The sequence below is a fragment of the Heliangelus exortis genome, chromosome 18 (assembly GCF_036169615.1).
Source record: "Heliangelus exortis chromosome 18, bHelExo1.hap1, whole genome shotgun sequence".
Classification (NCBI taxonomy): domain Eukaryota; kingdom Metazoa; phylum Chordata; class Aves; order Apodiformes; family Trochilidae; genus Heliangelus; species Heliangelus exortis.
This window is the reverse complement of record NC_092439.1, coordinates 4,282,545-4,306,697: the sequence shown is the minus strand read 5'-3', so window position 1 is coordinate 4,306,697 and position 24,153 is coordinate 4,282,545. Positions and strand designations below refer to the sequence as shown.

The window sequence follows — 24,153 nt, the reverse complement described above, 5'->3', positions numbered from 1 at the left end:
TCAATATTCTAAGCAATCTATTAGAGGCCATGTTTTCATTTATGAGCATGCCAGAATGCTGTAATAACAGCATTGCCCTTTCTCACTTATTAGGGTAATCAATGTTAAGCAAATAAAGACTATTAGCTCTCTCCCCTGAGGAAGTTAACATAACATTAGGTAATATTATGTATTATTATATCAATACTCATTGTTTACAAGACAAGAAGTTCATACAGCAAACTGCTTGCCATACAAGCTAATACTCTGGTCTAAATTTAACTCAATGCTAAGAAAGGCTGGTTTTTATTTTTTAAACCACACTCATGAGCAAAATTCTATTTATATAGGACTGAGTTGGGTTTTCATTTTATGAGTGCAGTAAAAAAAAAAAAGAGTAATCCAGAGGGACACGTCTGTCTTCTTCCTTTGAAGCCATGCAAGGATGCACGTGAATAACATTCTGTGCTTTCTTAGAGAACTTTCTAACTGTGACCCTGGCTCCCAGTTAACAGAAGGCATCACACAGTGAAGCATGTTATTACTGCAGCCATCCAAGCCACTTGCAATATCATTCATCACTGGTTTACCCTGAGACGTCGCTTCAGGAACAGATTATACCTCCTGCCACTCTGCCGGAATAAGTAACAGGTAGTTAGTGAGACCACTGCTTCTTCAAGACCCAAACCAACTGCTTCAAGCACTTACTACCTAATTAAAGTCAGCAAGAAATATGTGTCCTTTAGAAAGGCAGGAAAAGCCTCCAACCATTAGAAAAAGACAAGCACCCACAAACCTTATGCCTGTAATATTTTTATTTTTATTACTAAAGGCAAAACTCTGTTTGTATCCACTTTGTCAGGCATAGCAACCACGTATTTTCAGAGCTGACAAAATTATAAGCAGTAATATTTACATATTCCAGGACATGGATTTATCTTTAAATAGACTCAAATTTTATAAATAATAATAAAAACCTAATTTAAAACTCCTATTGTTCCAGTGTTGCTCAATTTTATGCAACTTCCTTCTCTTGACACACCCGCAACTGTTGAAACAACGTAATACAGGGAGCAAGAATAGCCAGCTCAGAAAATACTTTTGCTCCCAAATGTATGATCATATATATAATATATAATCATGAGACTCAAGAGTCTCACAAAAACAATGGAATCCAACAGAAGAAACAGTATTTTCCTATTCTTCTTTGTGCTTACAGGTTGGGGTATTTTTGCAAATATAATTATGGCTGCAGGAAAACTGCAAATGTTCAGATGTTACAAATTAACATAGTGCAGAGAAATACAGCATCAACAGTACTGTGACAGAGCTGCATGTTATTCAGCATCACAGTAAGTGAATCCCAAAGTGAAGTCAAACAACTCAGAACGTTGGGAATCAACCTGAAGAGACCACCCCAAGTCACTACCTTAAAAAGACAGAGATTGTGCAGCACAGACATCACCCCAGTAAACTAACAAAATCCACATATACAGAGGAAAAAAATTCCTTATACAGCATTGTTATAATTAGATTATTCCATACAACTGAAGTAATACTTCATCCTTAGTGCTATCACAGTATGCTCATTTTCTAAGCAGAATCCTGCTCAGTCATTAAAGGCCTGGCTATCAATTTAAGATGATGCAGTACTCATTGTTGGATCTGCTTTGACAAGGAGTACTTATCCCTTACCTCTCTTTCTCTACTTAGATAGTGACAGGTACACTTATTAAACCCATAAATTATTCTTTTCTATTTTGCTGCATTTGGATTTCACAAGATGAACAAGACCAGTCTTGCATATTCATGCAATTCTGTGCATACATATGAACATACAAGTTTAAAATATATAAAATGTGAGTAATTTGCATTGGGTACATCAAAAATCATAAAATACCTTATTTCTTAACAGCTCTTTCCAGAACTGTATTCAAAGTAATTAATATTAGACTACCTGCAGTTAAATGAAATTACACCTCATCAGAGCAGATATTTTGTGATGTGTATCTTCTGAAATACAAGTAACCAAATTAAAACTTTCTAATGCTGCACAGATAGCAAGCAGCAGCTTTTGAAAAACTGAGTAATACCTGATGAGGAATTACAGAAGAGATGAAGCCCCAAGGCGTGTGGTGAAAATTCAAGAGGCAACAGCCACAAGTTACAACAAAGAAAATTCCTCCTGGATGTGAGGGTGTGGTTGAATGGGAACAGGTACAACAGGTTGCCCAGAGACTTGAGTTATCTCTGTCCTTCAAAAATCACACAGCCTGACCAAGCAAGGCCCTGACTGAGCACCCTGATATAATTTTGAAGTTATCCTGGGCCAAGGAGACCTCCAGAGGTCCTTTTCAATCCTAGTCACTGTATGATTCAATGAAAAAGTGCTGCTGGGAGTATTCAGTGCTTCAAAAAAGCTGAATAAATCCCTCAGCTAACAAAGCACAGTTATGAAAACCAGTTGTTCAAAAACAAATACTGCCCTCCTGTTCTCCTCTCTTTCCAGTTTTAGTAGTCTAATTATCTTGATAAGAACTCAACAACTTTATAGCCTGTGGACAGATGTGCTAATTGAATGCTGTAATGATCTATCACGAGGAGATGAATTTTCACATGGCTGCCTAAGCTCAAACTTACTGGATTCATAAAGAATTATATTAATATTTCCAGCTAGCCCATAATAGATAAGCCCTGTCTAGAGGTCAGGGTGTTGGACCACGTTCAACCAAACAACTCTGCAAGTCCCTGGACTTGCAATCCTCATGTTGGACATGAGCTAAAGCCCCGCAGCAGGAAACCCTGACTGAAACAGGACAGGTTACAGAAAAGACCAAGAACTCAGCATGAAAAAAAATAAAGATGAAGTGAAGACACCTCAAGTTCAGTTCTGCCCAAACTAGTCTGGGTAAAGCATACAAGTGCTGGCTGGTGCTCACACACTCCATTCAAACTCATCAAACCTCTCTGGCACTGCTAAATCCTTGCTGAGCAGACCGTGGCCACCTGGCTCCCTCAGGTGCCTCAGATTTACCTCTCCAGGGCCAAAGCAAACACAGCAGTGACCACGAAGAGGAGAGGGGAAAAGAGGCTGCTGGATGTGGCATCAACCACTTAAACACTGGATCAGAAAGTGCTTCAGAGAAATGAGTGTGGATGGAAGCTGAAGAGTCTGTAGTAAACATCTTCATGGCCTCACTCACTCACTGAGACACACGGGGACCTGACCGTGGTCAATACAGGCAGTGAGCCCTCAGTGGGCTGACACTGAAAAAGTAAATATATTTTGCTGGTTATACCTGAATGATTTAATCCTGTGTATTTTCACCCAACTCAGAGGGATTTCTGCTTTTCTAATAGAAAATTTATGTCCTTACAGGCTGCTTTGCACAGTTCTCTCCATGTAGGTAAGAAAGCTTCCTCCAAATATACCTTTCTACTAGATAAGATATCCTCGTCCTCTTCATGTCCATACTTCAAAGACAGAGGAACCTGGCTTACAGCAATACTTTTCAGATTCATATTCAGCCAGAAATCTGCAAGTTTCCTAGGGGCCAATGCTCAGAAACACACTTCCCAAATTCAGCTCCCCAGAGCTCAAGGCTTCATCAGTACCCAGCCTCATGGAGCTGGGACTTCAGACCTCAGTGTCCTTCACCTGCTTTTTGTATCTGAGTGGGAAGATGGCTTAAAACCAAGCTTATCTTCCTCATTTAGATTCCCATCTTACATAGAGTACTTATATACCCCCTTTTTCACAGAATATGTGTACAGCTACAAGAAAAAAACCTGTTGATTAAAGAGCCACTGTGCTAAATATAACCCCTGGAGAAAATTTATTTCCAAAACCAAAAAGCTCCAGGAAATGTATTTTCACATCATGAAAACATACACACAGTCTACTGAAAATCAAAAAGAGTAAACCCAGTTCCCATTATACCAGAGATTGAAGTTTTCTCTTCAGTATTCTTCCTCGGAGGAATCCACACAACTGAAGTGCTTACCCACTTCAAAGAAAAGTATTAACAGCACTCAGCACCACACATCCCAATTTCCAGTTATGTTTCATGCAGGCTAAAAACTTGCATACAAAATTATATAACCTTTCCCATTCAAAGAAACACAAAACCCCACGTTATTTTTTGTAGTTGAAACTTGCAAGCTACTTTTTGCACCCTTGCCACACTTGCTGTTTTAAACCACATGAAAATCTGAAAGCTTGTAAACATGCATTTCAAAGCAGTTTCAGACACCGAGATATTTGCACTAAAATCTAAATGCACAGAAAAAGCCTCTCTGGATAAAAGAAGACATTAAACAGAACAGAACAAAGGAAAATAAAAATTATGCTAACACAGCATAGGTGTTAATGTAAGACACCAGAGCCCAATGTAAGCAAGCAGACAGTTTTCATATATCTCAGCATGTACTTCTTTAGTTATCTTAGATGAATTTTTGTAATCTTTTCTCCACAGAAGAGCAATGGCTATTTTAAGTTTTCTGAAATATTTCACAATTAATACAATGATCTTGTCTGAGAATTTCAATACAAGGATATTTTGAGCTTTTCCTTATTATTTACTACAAGAAGATAAAAAAAAAAGCAACACATTTTAAATGCTGTCAGTGTTTGTTTCTTACTCTTTGAAACATTTTAAAGTATCATGCTGACTCACAGAGCCCTCTAGATACCACAACAAAAGGAATCCCAAGTTTGTTAATAACACCAGAGTCAGAAAAGTCCTACATCCCAACAAACCAAAACAATGATAAAAAGCAAACTTTCCAGTTTACTCCACCAATGCTTAACTTTTCAATTTCGTGCATTATCCTTTTAATTCGCTCGAATTTATCATTTAAGCCACCACTAGAAATAAATGCAAAAAATGCATTTGTTTTTATATGCTAGAAAAACAGTTCTTTTTGAAGGATGGCTTCTTTGAAACTGGAAAATTTTCTGGTGAGGGACATGTTGGCATATGGTAATAGAAGACGCCACACAAATTCATGCAAGGAAGCATGAATATTGCTCACTGCTTACCACTTGATGTTCAGGGATGAGTAAAGTAGTCTCTGTGCTGTTTAGGCCCTGCCAGTGGCATCACGGGGAAAAACAATGTTGTTAGCAATGATGCAAAGGATGCTTTCAAAGAAAAGGCTATTTCAGAAGAAACAGAGTAACTTCTGCTTTAAGTTGCTGAAAAGCTATTCTGAGTGAGAGCTGGATTTTCAGCCTAAACAGAGTTTAAACAAACCTCTGCTTCCTCAGATGAGCTGGGTCTCTAGGTTACAGCACTATTACATATCACATATGCATTTTGAAATATTAATAACTATAAAATAAAAAAAATAAAAAAGCTATGCAGTATTCCTCAGCATTTCCATTATAATAATAAAAAAAAAGTCTAAACAACTCAGGGCAGATTCTGCTAATAAAGAACTATTTTTAGCAGTATTTTTTCTTATTTTAATACCAAAGAGAAGAAACACACAGCATAGATGCCTGCTCTTGCTTTAAGCACAAATGTGACTGCCCTTACTTATTTCTTCAATACAAACTGAAATTACACCCTGTGCTCTAAATGAAAACAAATGCAAGGAGAGAAATCCTTACTCTCATACTGCAGAGGAAGCAGACAGGCAGCAGTAATTGGACTTATTCAGCCTAATGAGGGCTTCCCAACTTCCTGTTCTGATCCACACCTGATAAGGCCCTGCCCTGATTGCAATTATACAAGATCTGGGTGCTCATTATTCTCCTGTGTGGGGGTCTGGAGGGTGCTGCAATGTCCTTGGGTCAGATGCCACAGAGGGATGACATGAGTTGTGACAGCAGAGGACTGGAGGGCACAGCTATCTGGGGTCCTGTCCCACAGCTGTGACAACATGAGCAAGGGATTTTGAGACCAGGCTTTACTATTGGGATGAGTAATGGTTTGCAATTCCTAAGCTGTTTTGCCATATCTAATTCTGTATCTAATATCTGATATCTAATTTCTTATAGTCCTGTTTTGCTTTTGAAAACAAATCACTGCAGGCTATATATAACATATTATACATATATATTATACATAATGTGAGCATATTATGAAAATATGACACTTCTCTATGGAATTATATTAACCTTCAACAGAAGCAGAATACTAACTTCATTATTTCATCATATATTGGTTTAGAGCTGTAATATTTCAAAAAGTGTATTCCCCAAAATCCAATTTTCATAAAGCACTGTCTATGATTTTTGAAATTAGAAATTAATAGTTTTCACTTTTATTACTCTTATACTTGAAAGTAACTGGTTCATTCCTATAATTCTGTGAAACACACAGTTTTTGTTCCTGTTTACATTGAACTAATACATACACATCTTTACATTCTTTCTTAATAATGTTATTATGTAATATCTGCCCCCCCACCTAAACTGGTGTCCTTCCATCTGTTTTCTTTCCACCTCTCCATCCTATATTCCTCCCACCTACAGCTTCCCACCTCCTCCATGGTTAGATGTGAGCACAGGTTTTAGCCACCCACTGGTCCTTATGTGCTGCCCACACTGCTTCACTCAGAGATAAAATTTTAATACATTTAGTGAAACTAAACTGAGAGATGAAGACACACACAGCTGGCAGATCTTCTGTACATTCCTATGCATTTTGCTTTAATACATTTGATGGAGCTCTGCCAACTTGTTTCTGCTAACCCAGCTTCCATAAATACAGCTTGTTCTGAACAATATGAAAAATCCTGAACAACAGGAATTTTTTCTGAGCATTTCCCTGGTGCAAAGTTAACAGGAAAAGTGAATATTTCATATATAAATATGCAAAATTTAATTTCTGCCTTCTCAAAATTAGAACAGGGCACAGTCCTCCTTGTGTGAGTGTCAGAAACTGAGGAGCCAGGTAGATACAAAGCTACTTTGTACTTCTGAATTGAAGCAGCAGGCAAATAGTCTGCTCTATACACACCTCTTAAAAAAGGCAGTGAACTACAAACCAGAGATTTAACCTTGCAAAAAATCCTTAATACTTTTACAATTATCCCCCTTGAATGGCCTAAAATTTTACTATCAGGAAATTTAGAACAGATTTATTTTCTTCCAATCTTGAGTTATTTAATTGACCTTCTTTCCTCATAAGAATAGGTACTCTATTGTGTTAGTGGGTCTCATTCTCATTTATTTTATAACTTGAACAACTTACTACAATCACTGAACATAGATACATCATGCTATCAAAACAGAGTTATGCCAATATTTATTTTTCTTGCTTCCTCTCATAAGTGGAAGCACAAATATAAAGCACAGCAAAAAAAATGTCATGTCACTGAAAATACCCTTATCATATCCTTTTTTTTTTCTTCTTTGGTCTGCTCTTTGCTGAAAGCATCTTCTTGCCTCTCTGCATGACAAAGCATTCTGGAAATGATACATGCTATAGGGCTTATAGTATGAAAAGCTGTGATATTGTGTCTTTTGCCCTTGTGAGAGATTAAAAGAAGTAACAAAATAAGGAGACCCAATGAGAAGCAAATTAAAAAAAAAAAAAAAAAAAAAAAGAACAGGGTAAAATAGGTATGATGCAGTGGATTACAGCCCAAACACAAAGCCATGATAAAGGACCAAATGCACCATTAATTGGGGACTCAATTGCTTTTTGAGTCTTGGACTTCATCTGACTTTTGTGTATACATTGGCAGGCTTCACTACAGACTGGTTTTCACCTTTTTTTTTTTTGCCTCATTCCTTATATCCAAATTACATATTCCTTTACAGATTACAAAAGAAAAAAAAACCCTCTGAATTATGGATAGGAAGTGTTTTTTGCTCTCCATATTTGACTACATTTCTTTTGTTCCTTCCTCTGCTTCTAAATCAACACTAAGGCTGTAGCTGTTTCTCCCTACTGCTGAACAGCAGCACACAATTGTTGTACATCTCTTCTCTTTCAAAATAAAAGACAACAGTAACATAAATTAATTTACTTTCAGGTCACAACTTCATTAACTCCTTCCCAATGGTATTTCTATGAATGAATTCCACTTCCATTTTAAAAGTTACCTGAGATAATTTTATCCTACTTGAGGCAGGATAACACAAGGCACAGAAAAACACTAATTAAATGTAAGCATGCATCAGATAACTGGCTGAGCTGTAGAAATGAAAGTATCTAAAGCTAAATAAGACATTTGTTCTTAGGGGGAGAGAGGAAAATAACAAAACTAAAAACCTGAGTCATCAAGTCAACTATGGATTAATATTGCTGATATAACAACACTTTGTGATATTTAACAACAAATTATGAAGAAAAAGTAATTATATAAGGAACGTGAAGAAGTAGAAAACAGCAGAAAAGGCAGCATGTAGTTAGATGGGAGATTTTTTTTTTTTGAGAGGGTAGTGAGGTATTTTTGACAGAAAGCCAACCTTACTGACAAGAAAGTGCTGAAGATACAAGTCACCTCCCTTTCTACCCCACCGTGAATCTTTCATTCTTCAAACATGGTTCAAAAAAAATTATGTCACTATACATATGACACGTGTTGCACTCTTTCTCCCATGTTCCCTTCCTTTTCTAAGTCATGAAGTGAATTCTGCCAGGCTTAAGCCTATCAGGGGAAATAGGTCATCTCCTCCTACTCAGAGACACTCAAAAAAACCTCAGAATCAGCTTCAGACCCTGATGCTTGTCCTGGAGTGATGATTCAGATGCTGTCATCTGAGACTGTATCTGCCCACGGTTCAGTGAAGTATTTGATATGGCTGTTCACTGAAAATTTTCCTGGAGAAAAAGATTACCACAATGCCTAGAATAGACTCAGAAAGCAGCAGGATGAACATACCCTCCATTTTTAAGATGCCACTGGTAGAATTATGAAAACATTTAGATGATAAGGCTGCATGTGCTAGCAACACATCTGTGTGATCTAAGAAGCATTTCTGAGTTCTGCCTTCATAAGAACATCTCCAAATTTGCCTTTTAGAGGTAGGTGAGGATGTTTTAGGATGTTCAGGAGAACAACTTGTTTTCCAGCACTCAATTCAACAGACATAATTTCTGAAGGGTGCTCACGAAAATGTATGAGACTCTGCTTCTACAGAGCTACTATTTCTTCTCCTATCTGAAACCCTTCCTGCCTTCCTCTAAGCATATAATAACTTTAATAGAGATACAGAAATTTAAATGTAATACTGATTTCAAGAAAGTATCTTCAATATTTCTTGTTTCTTACCTGAATACTAACCATGCACCACCACCTATTTAAGTTATTGTGTAATGTACATATTAAGCAATGAGCTACTGTGAAAAAAATTAGTATTTTATGATGATATTTGGACTGCACACATTGCACAGAAGAGGTATTCTTAAATAGTTTAGCTCAAATGTTCATTTGCTTTCTTATAAATCTTGCTGCACTGCAAAAATGTTCCTAAAGCAGAGGAACACCAGAGGTCCTTGATGTCCTTATCAAGCTAGAAACATAATATAAAAAAAAAAAAAGGGCTGCGTTTGCACAGGAGCATTATGGTTTTCCAACTGCTAAAATAGAAAATGCTTTTGTGAGTCTCATTTCAAGACTGAGAAGGGCTGTTAAACCCATACTATTTTCTACTACTACTGGGTCGTAGTGTTGACACTTTTAAGTCTCTTATAAGACTCAATGAGTATCAGTGTTACTGTCCTGGTTTTGGTCCTTCAGAACACTGGAGGAAGAGTATGTTTACAGGGATCAAAAAGAAGGTGTAAGACAACCTAAAAGAAATACTATTTTAAAAACAAATTTCATATTTCAGGAGTATATCAACACCATCTGAACCAGACCTTACCTCAGAGCTGCTTGGGGCTTCTGATCCTGTAGCTGAAATAGTTTCACACAATGGTCCATTGAGTTCTTCCCCTAAGGAACACAAAAGAAAGATTCACATAAATACATTCCTTATTTTACAGTATGATTGTATCTGAAAATGAAACAAGCCTTGAAGGCATGGAACTATGAACATGTAAAAGCTGGAAAATAATACTCAGCTCCATCAAATCTTCGAGAATGAGTCTTTGAAGGGGAAGAAGTGCTGTGAGACACAATGCACTCAGTCTGAATTACCTGATTGTAACACTGCAGTCACAGAAACACATTTTTACCCTGACAAACAAAAATCTGACAGCATCATGTGTCTTTCTGATCTCAAATGTCTGCCAGCTTACTGTCTGTCAGGGTCTCACACTTGGAGTTTTCCTGCCTCAGTTATGAAAGTTCAGTTATCTCCACAGCTGCTTGCTAGCAAATGAGTTTGTTTTTGGTTTTTTTTTTTTTTTTTTGCTAAGAGATTAATGGTGCATAATCTCCAGACTACAGATGCCACATAATGGGATTTGATGACAGGATTACAAACGGGTGTATCAACTTAAATAACCAAGGTTCTTGTGTTTAAAAAAAAAAAGTAAAAAAAAAAAAGTTCCTTCTTTTAGAACCAGTTTTGAACTCTTGACTATCCCACAAATACAGTCAGTCCACCAAGGACACTGTTACTTATATGTTAACATTATAGGGAAAAATTATATTGAGTACCCTTAGATCCCTAGATTATAACTGAGATATTGGCTGGGTTTGTGGCTCTGAACCCACTCTGTCATCAGTTCCTTCTGGAGAGTGACCCAGAGCCCACCAGCCAGGCTCCTGCTCCAAGAAGTTTTTGTAAACAACCATCCCTGCTGATGAGGCAGAGGGCCCAGGCTCTTAAGTAAGGCATCTAAATAATTCCATTACCAATGAAAAAGGATGAGCAGCTCAGAAAACAGCTCACCACAACCTAGACCAGACATCTAATACAGTTGCTTCTTTCTTACAAAAAAAAAAAAGAGATTCATTATCATTCTTTCTCCATCAAACAGCAAGGAAGAACTGCTGGGCACAGGCTTGGGACAGACTGAAAAGCACATCTGACACTGTCAGACAACTACAGTTACATTATTCCTACCAATAACACAAACCTTTTTGGGGGTTTGTAGCATGCAAATATTTCATAGCAAAATTGCATCCCTGCAGATTATATAGAGGTTCTTCAAAAACCTATAATAAGCCACTTATATACAGCTTGAAAGCATTTGCTCTCCTGTAATTGCTTTCTCTTCGTTTACTTTCCTAAAATAGTCTCTGTAATTTATAACTGTACATATGATGTGATGAGAAACTGGGCAATGGTATATAATGGTATATACCATATAATGAAGAAGCTTCTGAATGGTAACACATTCAAAATTGTTGCCTGCTATTTTTCTAAAGCAAGTTATGCCTTCAAAATCTGTATTAGCTGATACAGTTTGAACACTTTAAGTTTTATTCATGCAGCAGTAGAAAAATGTTTTCATATGCTGACCCAAATTTGCAGAACAGTATTAAGTTGCCTCTAAAATATTAGAATGGGAGTAAATAATTTGGGATCATTCTCCCAACACAAATATATAATAAATGCTATAGGGACTACATTCTGAGAGAGGGCCCTGACACAGGAGCTTCAGCACAGAACTGGCCAGGGTTGTGGATTGATGATGGGAGAAAGGGAGCATCACCAGCATGTTCTGCTGCCTACAGCCCTGGGAAGCAGGTGGCTGCTGCAGCTTTGGCCAAAGGTATCAAGCCCAGGGCCAAAGAGCAGAAAGTCCAAACATTTGGTCACACAACCAAACCCATGGCAGGAGCAGCTTGCCACCTTGTCCCTGGAGCAGTAACATCCAGTTTGCCTGCACTGCCTGGAGGACCTGAACTGATTCCACAGCCTGCAACAGCCTTGGCTTTTGGTTTTTTTTTCTGGATTATCCTTTCTGCAGTTGTGAAAGTCTCACCTCAGGAACAGCCACAATTGAGAGTTCTAAATTTTAAACACTCTCCCAGCACCACAGCTGTTACCTTATGCTATTTGTGGAAGGAAATCCTGTTGGTATCTCTGATCTAAGGCAATAAAACAGAATAACCCTAGAGTAGCACACATGGTGGCAAAAAGAAAAAGCAAAATATGTATTAACTGAGAAGTACAGCATACAAAACACATTCACTCCTTTAAAAACACATTAGCAGGTTCCTGAGCAGGAGCAGTACCAGAAATGCACATCCAAGTCATGTAAGAAAGGAGCCACAACCAAGAATTCCAAGAGGCACCAGGAATGGAGATGCCCAGTTAGTTCTTAACCAAGAGTTGCCCGCAGATGGGTTAAGAATTGACTTGCAAATCCCACTGCAAAAAGCCCTGGCTCATTCCCAAAGGATTAAATCCAAATGATTCCCAAGAGGCAGAGAAAAAAGGGCAGAGGACACACATGAAAGGGGGGAAGATGGTTACTACAATACCTTCTGACTCTGATGGCTTGAACTTGGTGAGGATCGCAATGTCATCTTTAAAAGGAAAAAACACTTCAGTAAGAACCAGAAGTAAAATCCACTTTTAACATTAACCCATTTAATAATTCTCCACTATCCTTTACAACACAGCCACTATTATCCAACAAAAAACTAAGTCCTGGAAACCCAAGACTGTGACCTAGGCAACAAGCATAGAGCAGGCTTCTCCTGGAACACCAACTTTCACCTTTTGTCCAGGCACCTTTTTTGACAACCCAAACAAGAAATGATGATCACAATAGTCTCTGCTAGCCAAGACAATGCTCTTCAAATTCTTCAAGAAATTACAACTTCATATCTACAGATGGGAGGAACCAGCAGTATTCTGGTGTTCAACACCACATGTTCTCTCTCACAAAGAGAGATCTTGAAACCTCTGCATACCAAGAAGAACAAATGAAGAGATCTACTCAACACAGTTGGCCCCTTGACATAAAATTTGGTTGTAGAAACTGTAGCCATTCCTTCCAAATTCAAAATTCAATCTCTGAGACCATCCTGATTCATCTGAACCAAGAAGAGAATTTGGTAGATGTCTTTCTACCAGTAAAAATGTTAACACATTAGGTGCTTCTAAAGCTCAGTGGCAGCTGAGCAGACAGTTTTAGAGATCTAAATTTTCATTTTGATCCCTACTAAACTAGAAAATCACCTTCTACTAAAACTAGAAAATCATCTGCCGTTGGACACCTAAAATGTCTGACAGAGCGATGCCAAAACCAAACCTGAAGCCGGGTGCTGATATATTTTGTTTAGCAGCAGTAACAATATTACAACTGGATTGCTATTACTTTCAGTATTGTTTCCAAAATATTGCTTCCATTTATTTCCATTATTTTCTTACACAATAACAGCATGCCTTTTAGTCAACAAAAACCAACAGGTAAAACAACTTTCAGACCTGCCACACTGTTCTGCATAGATCTGATGCCTGTGGCACATTAGTTCACACACATATCTATCCCTAGAACAGACAGTACAGGTAAAATAAAAAAGCAACAACCCCAAACTTACATCACAGTTGTTATGAGGTAGCTACTTTGCACTTCAAAGAAACTTCCTAATAGTCTCTGTCTCTATCTTTTCTATGAAAAGAAAATTTTATTCCTAGATGTCCTGAAGTTACCTTCTTAACAAAGCCCTGCCATTATTCGATAACCTGGCCTGCCCAACAGAAAAGAATTCCATTTAAAACAGTCTTTTATCTCTAAATCAATGTGGTATTTATGGTACTGTGTCCTTTGCTCCCAGAAGATCACCATGGGATTCCCACTGGGATTTACTGATGGATTTCAAACTTTGATAAGGCACAACAGAGCACTGAGTCACTAACAAAACTGCATGCTGAACAAAGACCTCTCCAGAATAAGGTCACTTATTCCAAACAAGCTTCACAATCACCATTGTAAGTGCTTCCATATCTAAGAAAAACATGGCTTTAAGATGACTTATTAACTAAATTTATGTGTATATTGACCAGCTCCTCCCAGAGTTGGATGACTGGGTTGCTCAGGAGAACTGAGGGCCCACCTAATTAGCTGGCTCCTGAACAAGTAAAATAAATGTTATTACTTCACCTGGCATCATCTGAAGAGTAATAACTGCACTGCTAAACCACAGATTCCATTTCAAAACAAGGCTTGAAGTGGTGGTTTATATACTCTGAGCTGCTCCTAAAATTTAAGACTACTCCTTAACAATGCAAACATTAATTTCTCAGTAAATCCAAGAAAATGTATTGAAAACATTCTAAATGAACTTTATGATTTCATTAAAAAACCCACAAGATTGCATTGAAGTACAGTCTGCTTCACAGACATAGTAATTTTCCATGTGCTTTCTTATGAAAAAAAGCAATTCCAGAGAACAGGTACTTATCAACACATAGGAAGAAAAAAAGAAAAAAACATTTAACAGTATTTTATATATCATATAGCCATAAATATACACACACACAAAAAAAAAAATCTGATCCAAACAGTAAGAAAATCTCATTTAGCATTTTGAAAAGACATAAAACTCCTCAGTTCTAATCTCTAGTAAAAGGGCATTTTAAATCAGAACTGAGGTTTACGCTCAGCTGCCTTCCTTTTAGAGAACCATAAGACATCCCTTCTGCATTGAAAGGCACTGGGCTAAAAAAAGAAGAAAAAATATTGTGTAAATCTGGTTGGTTTTGTTTTGTTGGATTTTTGGGTTTGTTTTTTTTCAAAAAGCCACAAGTATAGAGTTGTAATGCAGAACCTGAATGGCATTTTAATGTGGCTAAGACAATAACCATTACCATCTGGTATGCACCAGCACAGGCAAGACTTAGAGCATTCTGTGAGCACTGAAGTTGGCACTTAACACCCTTCAAATACCAGAATTTTGCAGAATAACCCCTACAAAGTGATTGTAGGTTCAAGCAAAAGCCCATACCTGAGATAGAAGGATAAAGTCAGGTATTTTTAAACTGTCCTATTTAGATGCATGCTAGTAAGGGCAACAGAATACCAGACTGCAGAATTCCTCACAACTCAAGAAGTAGAGTTGGCTGTCCTTATTTGCACTTAAGACTATTTATACGTCTACTTAAGACTATTTATTTATATGCAGGGCCTGATTTCACCAGCACAATCTGACTGCAGGGGCAGACAAACAACTTGGGCAATGGCCTTGCAGATCTATGAAAGTGCCAGGTTCTCCCACATCTCCCTCAAGAAAAGATGAAAGAAGGAGAATGGTGGCACTGCCTTTCACCACAGCCTGAGGGAACCCAAAGTGTTCAAAAAGTGTTAGGCACAGACCTGGTTCCCTATGGTTCCCAGAGGTACACTTAACATCTGATGAAGTTATTAATGAATGCATTTCTCCAGCTTCCACTGGAATCACTGATGTAACCCTGAAGCAACACAATCCCTGATTTATTTTAGCATTTGCAATACACAAGTTTTTTCAAAATAGTGGAGGGCCCAATGTAGTGTTCATTCTACAGACACACAGCACATTCCCATGGTTGTATGAGAGATCTCCTGTGGGTGCTGAAAGAGAAAAGTGATACATGAACAGGGAACTAATGATGGGGAAATCGTGAAAGGGTGAAGATCAGTTTAGCATTAACTAGGAACTTATATGACTTGTTCATGTTCATTAAGAACATGAAAAGCAATATATAAAAAAAACCCTACACCTCAAGCTTACTCTCCTCTGGCAGCATTCCTCAATTTCATGCTCTCTGGACATTTAATTTCAGATAACCGAGTTCATATGGATTTTTTTCTTCCTTTTGGTCTGCATGCTCTACTTAATTCAATAGTGTATTGGTTATGATTCCAATGAAATGTGCCATTGAAAAATGTGCTGCTGTACCCACCAGCACACGTATTTAATTTTCTCATATTAAACAATATCAAAAATATACCAGTACAGAAAGACTTTTTACAAACAAATCCCATTGATTTTTGTTTCTTTGTTTGTTTGTTTTTGAAGTAGGAGTTTGCAAGACTCTGCTGTCCAAACAACTTTAAAGATGATGGCAGTCACCCTTCCAATCTGGTTGTCAGACTCTGACTTTGGAGAGAAACAGTTGCTATCAATCAAGAAAACAAGCAGGGCAATGAACTTTGGTTCCCATCACTGGAATTTTTTATGTAAGTACCAGTCAATTACCAGACTAAAAATGTGCAAAGGCATCCAACTTGCTAACAGCCTCCAAATCACCTCTGCTTGTCATTCCTCCTTAGCATGGTGTATTTCTAGCATGCTATAAACTGTACAAACATAGGCTCTCTGATTTCCTACCTGATAGTTAAGTAAACCTCCTTGAATAACAAACCACAGGGCACTTTCAAATTTAGGGCTAGTGCAGAAAATTAAAGGCCAGCCATCTGCATCACAGGCCCAGCCACATGGCTTGCTGGCATTCTGTTATCTTGCCAAAAGGCCTCAAATTTCACATTTACCCTTGGGAGCCTGCTAAGGAAGACAAGAGGACCACCTGGGATTTCCAGCTGTAAAACTACACTTTCCCAAAGCTATTCTAACTTGTAAGACTATTATATTACAAATGAAAAGAAATAAGAGAGAAGTAGTGAATCCCATAACCCATGTATCTATAAGATTCATGGAAAATTCCAGCTTATAACTGTACAAAGAGAAGCTAGGACAATTTCTCTCCTCATTTCCTGGGCACCAGTTACAACTAAGGCAGAAACACTACATTACCATAAACCAGTGATTAAAACAGGGGCCAAAAAGGGAGACTGAAGGCAGGCCTACAATATGTGAGAATGTGTGCTTGTTCTGCCTTGATGCAGTGTGAAAAGTCTGATCCAAATTTATACTTGGATGGCTCTGAATACACAGAAATAGCTTCAGAAGCCTTCACTGGCTTACTGCAATATGAGTACTGCAGGTATGGAATTAGGGTGTTTTCCTCAGCTGTTATGGAGAACTACACTTACAGGTATATTTTCATTTTATGCCCCTCAACCTACCCAGACAGTTCAACTTGATATTGTAGAATCTCACATTAAGAGAGATAATGATTGCTTACAATGCATATCAGCACAGTTGCACAAGAATTGCAGTTTCCAGGGTTGGCTCAGGCATCCTGCCTTGTTCTGCACCTTTTTATCAGCAGCAGCCAAGGAGCCTGCTGGATGCCTGTTCCTGGCATGCATCAGACCAAAGCCATGAACACCAGAGGCTTAACAGCTGTGTAGGTTCCTGCAGGAGCTTTTCCATGGAATACACACACCTCTGTAGCACAACAATCCAAACAAACTAGTCCAAACCTAGAATCAATTCCCAATGTTTGATCCATAAATAATTCCTGACATACTGTTCAGCTTTCTGCAGATAGCTGACACCTCAAAATCCTTCCAGAAGTGTAATTGCAAGAACTATCCTTAGCAAGACAACATAAAGATCTTGGTTCTCCTTGGAGCATTTATACACATGCATATGTGAAAAGCTACTACCAAATATAATCAAATTACTGCTAGATAATGAAACACAATTGCTCTTCAATTCAACCTCCAAATAAAATAAAAACTACTGGAAAAGAACACTGCATTATTAGCTTACCACTTAACAGCAACTCTGGCCACAGTATTACATTACCTATTAGTTTTTAATAATATGTTTATATTAGGTGACTGTACTTCTCCATGCATATATACAACTCATTCATTAGCTTGCAGATACTAAACATTAAGACAATGGTGGTTTTTTTGTTTTCAGAGAGTAACTACCAACAGTACACAGCACAATTTTAAAAGCACATTTTCAGTTGTGTTCCTTGTATCTTATCCTAGGTTTTCCTTGCATCACAGTAATTATTAATCATTTGTCCATGTTAAAGTGCCCTTCCGTTTTATGATTCAGTTATCTCATTTCCATAGAGACTTTTCCAAAGTGCAGAAACTTGTTTGTCAGCACAGATTTCAGTTCTCAACACGTGCTGTTAGAGCACCTGTTCAACAGAAGCTTGAAAAGCAAAGTAACTGAATTTTAGAAGAATTTTTTTCACTAAACAGCAGCAAAGACTGGAAAGTTTCTAGCTGTAGGTGTACTTTCAAAATTTTGAATTTTACTTGGATCCAAAGCCAATTTTTTAATTTAAGAAAGCATGAGAAAACAAAAGCAAACACCTATGCACTGGAAACCTATCTTTCCATTAATTCTATGAAGGAGCTCAGAATGGGACACCCCACCTAACAGCACCTTAGCTGGAAACTGCCTGGGAGGGGAGCACTGGGAGAACTTGGCTCTGCCTGGCACTGCAGTTGGGTGTCAGCTGCTTCCTTCATGTTTATCTGCCATTCTCAGCCCAGAACCTCTGCCCACAGCTGGAACCAAACCCTTCCTCCAGGAAACCCTGCAAGGAAGAAACTTCTGCAGAGAATTTTGTTTCATTCTCTGAGGAAAAATGTGAAGCTGCAGACCCCTTTCTTTAAGTAAGAAACAAACAGAATTTACCTGGGATGGGCAGGACAGCAGCTCAGTTCTTTACTAGAGGGAATTTGGGTGCATTTCCCAGCTCTCCAAAGCCTGGCCTGAACTTTCTACATAAATACCACCAGGTTAAGGCAGCATGTGAAGGATTTATTCTCTCCTTTGGAGCTGCTAAGTTTAACACTCACTGGGCTTTGGAGAGAGAGTATAAAAGTGGCTTTAACCTCATACTCAGTGTCCTCATTTATCAGAAAAGTATAAGACTCAGTCAACAGTCCAAGGCTGATTTTTATTTTTATATTTTTTTTAAACTGACACAATCTTTGGATAAAATCTGTATTTAACAGCTGGGGTGGGATGGGCTTGATGTTTTCATTCTCTCACAGTATGTACACAAAAAGACACAGAAGACAATAGTAGGCAGGTTGTTGGGATCAGTTCCCAAAAGCAGGCTTTCCTACTACAAACTGGAGTTTTCTCTTAAAAGGAGGTTTACCTTCCAACACCCAACCTGTATTTATTTACACTGTGCCCCCGCACTGACGCATCACAGCCAGAACAGAAATTCCACTCAGGAACTACCCGTGGTTGATCTAAGGGAGTATTTTCTCCCCTGCCTTTTATATTGTGGAAATTTGGCTAAATTTTAGACATATTAGGGATATTTCTAAGCTTCTGCTTTACTGGCTAGGAATAAACTTTAGAAAAAACATTCACATTAACAAACCCTCTGCTTTAGCCCTGTGGGATCATGATATCCCATTCAGTGTTTCCACAAATAGATCCGAAATTACTACATACATTGCTCCAGTAATTGGAGACAGATGTAGTTTTGAACAGGCCTGCATTTTCTGTTCCTAGTATGAATCAAAATAGTTCTGATTAAATACATGAAATATCATTCTATTAAACAACAGCAGAATTTGGCCCTGAATCCTGAGGCATTATGACAAGCTGACACACTGGCACAAGCATCATTAGCAAGTCACATCACCAGCTCCTCCCAATGTTTTGCTGCCTTTCTCAGAGGGAACATGTGCAAGATAACAACCAACCCAAGGCAGCATTTGAATTTAGATCAGTCTTACAGCATTTCAAGTTCAAACCAGGCTCGTGGAAGTTTTGAAAAATGAACCAGGTGTAGAAAGGCAACGTATATTTAATCCCAGCATGGAGCAACTTATGAGTTTGCAGAAGAGCCACAGTCTTGGGGATATATTCCAGGGTACATATACACAGCTACTTTAGCAGTAACCTTTCATGCAGGGGAAAAAAAAGTCTGGAAGATAGTGTAGAAAAAGAAATATTCATAACAACATACCACAGCCTTCTTCCTCTGATAATCATATTTCAGTTTTCCAAGTTCCCTTTTCTTCAACACTGGAGGCAAATGCCACACATCTTCCAACAAAAAACAAAATCTCACACACAAAAATGAAAGTTATTACCTCATGAGGGTGTAATTCAACAGGAAGCCAGAAAGCTTCCTTCAAGGTAGAAGTTTTGGCTCATTCTCTAAACAAACTCTGCAAGCTAAACTTTCTGGTGCTGATTAGTAGTTTTTCACAACCTGTTTCTCAGCTTTCAAGTTTGATGAAAAGCAGTAGTAAACCAGAATTAAATACACACACACTATCCATATATGAACACGTCTTTGGAGAAAATTAGTAGCATATGCTTTTTCTTCTGCCTTGTTCCTGTTGCCTCACACAGCCCCTGCTTGTGCACATCAGACTTTTATAACTTGGAGCCTCCTTAAGAGGCTCTCTGTTCCTTAAAAGCACAAAGCAGATGCTGAGATCTACAAGAAGTCCCGGTGGACAGCAATATATGCAGATTGTTAACTTCTCTTAATAATAATGTTATAAATTGACCATGTACTCTGAGTCTTTTTAAACCGAATTAGAATTTATTTAATTGTAGCAAGTAGAATAATGAGCAAAACAGCGCTGGGTGACAGGAGAGTCTCAGCTCTGCTAAACTGCCACGCCCACTTTTCCTCACGGCAGGCTTTTTAAAGACCCCTCTTCTTGTTACATTTCTCTTCTTGATACACTGCGCATGTTCCAGTTGTTACCAAGGGCCTTCTCGTCTGCTCTCGTCTCTACGTCACCAGGCTGTGATCTTAATGCTCCACCCACTTTCCAAAACAACTTACTACAATACTTTAATAAAAGATTTCTAATACATATAACAGTTTAATAAACAATCCACAACATTTTATAACAATCCCCCCTTTTTCTTTTGATACTCATTTGTTTATTAAACTTAAACCCAAAAGGACCCACAGAGACTGCTGAGAACATAAGAGGAAACAGAGCAAGTAGAATTAATTCCTGGAAATCTCACAGACTACACAAACCCTGTAGTAACTATGATAAATGAATACAAAACTATTGGCTCAAAATCTTCTGGTCCTCAAGTCTACTTAATGTCCACCTGTATGGTTCATGTGGATTAGTTGAATCTGAAACTGGTATCATGAAACAAAGGATGTACAGGAAAAGAGGTGTCTGTAAAATCTTTTTAAATTGCCTCCTCTGCATTTTTCTCCCAATATTGTTACTAGTCCAGTGAGGGACCAGCCCATTTATTTTACCTATTTTCCTTTTGAAAGAATGGGAGTTCGGCCAGGGCTGCCCACACACTCCAGGTCTCAGGCTGTGGTTTCTCTGGGTTCCTCCTCTGCCTCGCCTGTCGACTGCCCCAGCAGACACAGGGTGTACCATCTTCTCGGCAGCAGGAGCACCAGCCGAGCCTTCTGTCTTTGAACCTGCGAGTTCGCTGCAGCCCACGATTTGGTCCTCACCATTCAAGAAGTGCACTCTATGTTTAGGGCTTCGAACCTACACTGAACAGCAACAATTAGGATGTATTCAAAATTTTAAATAAAACCAAAAGTATAAATCTTTTTAATAGTCACCTCCTTATTTCTATGTTATAACAGGAGTCACAAACCCCTTCTGGAGGCAATCCCCAATTATAGTATTTCCACCAATTTTCCTTACATCCTTTGCATTTAAAATACACAAACAGATAACAACCACAACCAACAATGACATATAACAATTCCTATTAAGTATAATACTAACAAGCTACAAACAAGAAAACATTGAACCGCCTTCTATACAAGAAGCTCAGAACCACCACAAGACACTCATCGTTTCAACACCAGTTTGGTTTCTCCTGGGTGGCTAACAATTCTCCACTGTGGGGGATTCACTGGTCCTTTAATGCGATTTGCATGAGTCCACCCTCGCTCTGCAGTCCGAACAGCAGTCTCTGTAGTAAGCAGAACAAGATAAGGTCCTTCCCATTTAGGTTTTAACGTTTCTTCTTTCCAAGTTTTAACTAATATCCAATCTCCTGGTTTGATGTTATGCGTATTTAAATCCAAAGGGGGTCTTTGTGCAATTAACCCACGTTTCCAGAGATCATTACGATGTTTGGCCAATTGTGAAATATATTCCTTAATTACCTGGTCACGTATTAAAATATTTGTCTGGGGATTTTCTATCTAATAGGGCATACCATACACCATTTCAAAAGATGATATTCCTAGGTCGGCCCGCGGCCTAGTCCTTAGAATTAATAACGCCATTGGTAAACACTTAATCCATGATAATTTAGTTTCAATCATCAATTTAGTTAATATAGTTTTAATCTCCCCGTTCATCCTCTCAACTTTTCCCGAGCTCTGCGGGTGCCATGGTGTATGGTATTCCCATTTGATACCTAAATTTTCCATTAGGTCCTTTACAATTCCCGAAACAAAATGTGTTCCCCTATCCGAATCAATTACTTCTACCACACCATATCGAGGTATCACCTGTTCTAGCAGCACTTTTGTAACTTGGTTTGCAGTCGCTCTTGAAGTTGGAAATGCCTCGACGTAGTGCGTCAAATGATCTACTATTACTAATAAGTATTTATATCTTCCTACTTTGGGTAATTCAGTATAATCTATCTGTATATGTGAAAAGGGTCGATATGCTGGAGGGCGTCCCCCGAATGATTTTTGTCTATTTCTTCCTTTATTAACTTTTTGACATATTTCACAAGCAGCCACTACAGATTTTGCCACATTATACATCCCTATGCATACATATAGCTGACTAAAATGGTCAACTAATGCTTGTGTTCCCCAATGTGTTTTGCTATGTATTTTTGAGAATATATCTATTGCCAATCCCTTGGGTAAAATTTCTCTTTTATCAGGTAATAAACATTTTCCGTTTCTCTCCACAGCTCCCATTTGCCTCAACTTTTCTTTTTCTATTTCACTAAAGGAAAAGGAATGCTTTTCTGGAACCGCTTGAACTGTTAAAATTACTGTACAATTCCCAGCAACTCTCTTAGCTTCTTCATCAGCTGCGTTGTTTCCCCTAATCTGGTAGCTGGTTCCCCTTTGATGTCCTTTAATATGTACCACAGCTATTCTCCTTAGAGCTTTTAATGCATTAAGAACTTGACGTATCAATTCTGAATGTATTAAATCCCTCCCTTGCGAATTTATAAATCCTCTCTCTTCCCATATTTTTCCAAAGGTATGTACAACTCCATATGCATACCGGGAATCTGTATATACTGTTCCTTCTTTCCCTTCTAATAGTTTTAACGCTTTCCATAAAGCATACAATTCGCAAGCTTGAGCAGACCAACTAGCACTTAAAGGTCCTGACTCTAAAATTTTAATCTGTCCATTTTTAAATTTAACTATTGCGTATCCAGACAGCCGTTTCCCTTCCACTATCCTAGAAGACCCATCTATAAACAATATTTCCCCTTGTTCTAATTCCTCTTCTTCTAAATCAGGTCTAATTTTGGTCTGCTGCTCGATTACTTGAAAACAATCATGCATTGATTTTACATCCTCTCCTGGATATAAAAATTCTGCTGGGTTGACAGCTCCTATAGTTTTTAAAGATAATTTTGGAGATTCTACTAGCATTCCTTCATATTTCAATAATCGACTATCCGTAAGCCACTTTTCTGTATTCTGCTGTAATATTCCCCGAATGTTATGGGGAGCATATAAAATAATTTCCCCATTATAAGTGATCCGATTTGTTTCTTCAAGTAATAAAGCAGCAGCAACTATTATCTGTAAACAGCTTGGCCACCCTCTACTTACTGGGTCTAAAAGTTTTGACAAATAAGCTATAGGTTTCTTTTGATTAGTCCATTCCTGTGTAAGTACCCCAAACGCTGTTCCTTCATTTATATTAACAAATAAATGGAATGGTCTTTTTAAATCTGGAAGACTCAATACTGGAGCTTGACTTAATTCCTTTTTTAAGTCCTTAAATAATCTTTGGTCTCGCTCAGTCCATTTAGGTAGACTATCTTTTATTAACTGCTCATATAAAAATTTTACTTTACAACTATAATTTTCAATCCACTGTCTACAGTATCCAAATAGCCCTAATACTTGTCGTATCTGTCTTTTAGTTTTTGGCAGGGGTAATTCTATGATACCTTTAATTCGTTCCGGATCTAATATCTTTTTTCCATTAAATATATAATGTCCCAAATATTTTACCTTTTCTTCTACAAACTGTAGTTTCTCCTGAGATACTTTTAGTCCTTTACTTGCTAAAAAGTTTAATAGCCCAATAGTTTCTTGTTTTACTGATTCCTTTTCGGTTCCCGCTATCAACAAATCATCTACGTATTGTAGCAAAATATTTCCATCCTGTACTTTGTATTCTTTTAGTAATTCTTCTAATGCTTGTCCAAATAAATTTGGGGACTCCGTAAACCCCTGTGGGAGCACGGTCCACCTCAGTTGTTGTTTCCGATTAGTATCTGGATCTTCCCACTCAAATGCAAAATAATCGC

General features: G+C 38.0%; 1 protein-coding gene across 6 annotated transcripts in view; it reads right to left on the bottom strand.

Moving 5' to 3' along the window:
- ANO5 (anoctamin 5) overlaps nucleotides 1-24,153 on the bottom strand; it is a 55,709-nt gene that overhangs the window by 26,258 nt on the left and 5,298 nt on the right. Inside the window, exons 2-5 of one of the 6 annotated variants that reach the window (XM_071762460.1) lie at nucleotides 12,322-12,366; nucleotides 9,806-9,876; nucleotides 5,021-5,068; nucleotides 570-611 (exon numbers count right to left, since the gene is read on the bottom strand). In XM_071762460.1, coding sequence (XP_071618561.1) covers nucleotides 570-611; nucleotides 5,021-5,068; nucleotides 9,806-9,876; nucleotides 12,322-12,366 — 206 coding nt within the window. The remainder of the gene's footprint in view (nucleotides 1-569; nucleotides 612-5,020; nucleotides 5,069-9,805; nucleotides 9,877-12,321; nucleotides 12,367-24,153) is intronic. The other 5 variants (XM_071762461.1, XM_071762462.1, XM_071762465.1 and 2 more) reach the window with 5 other exon arrangements.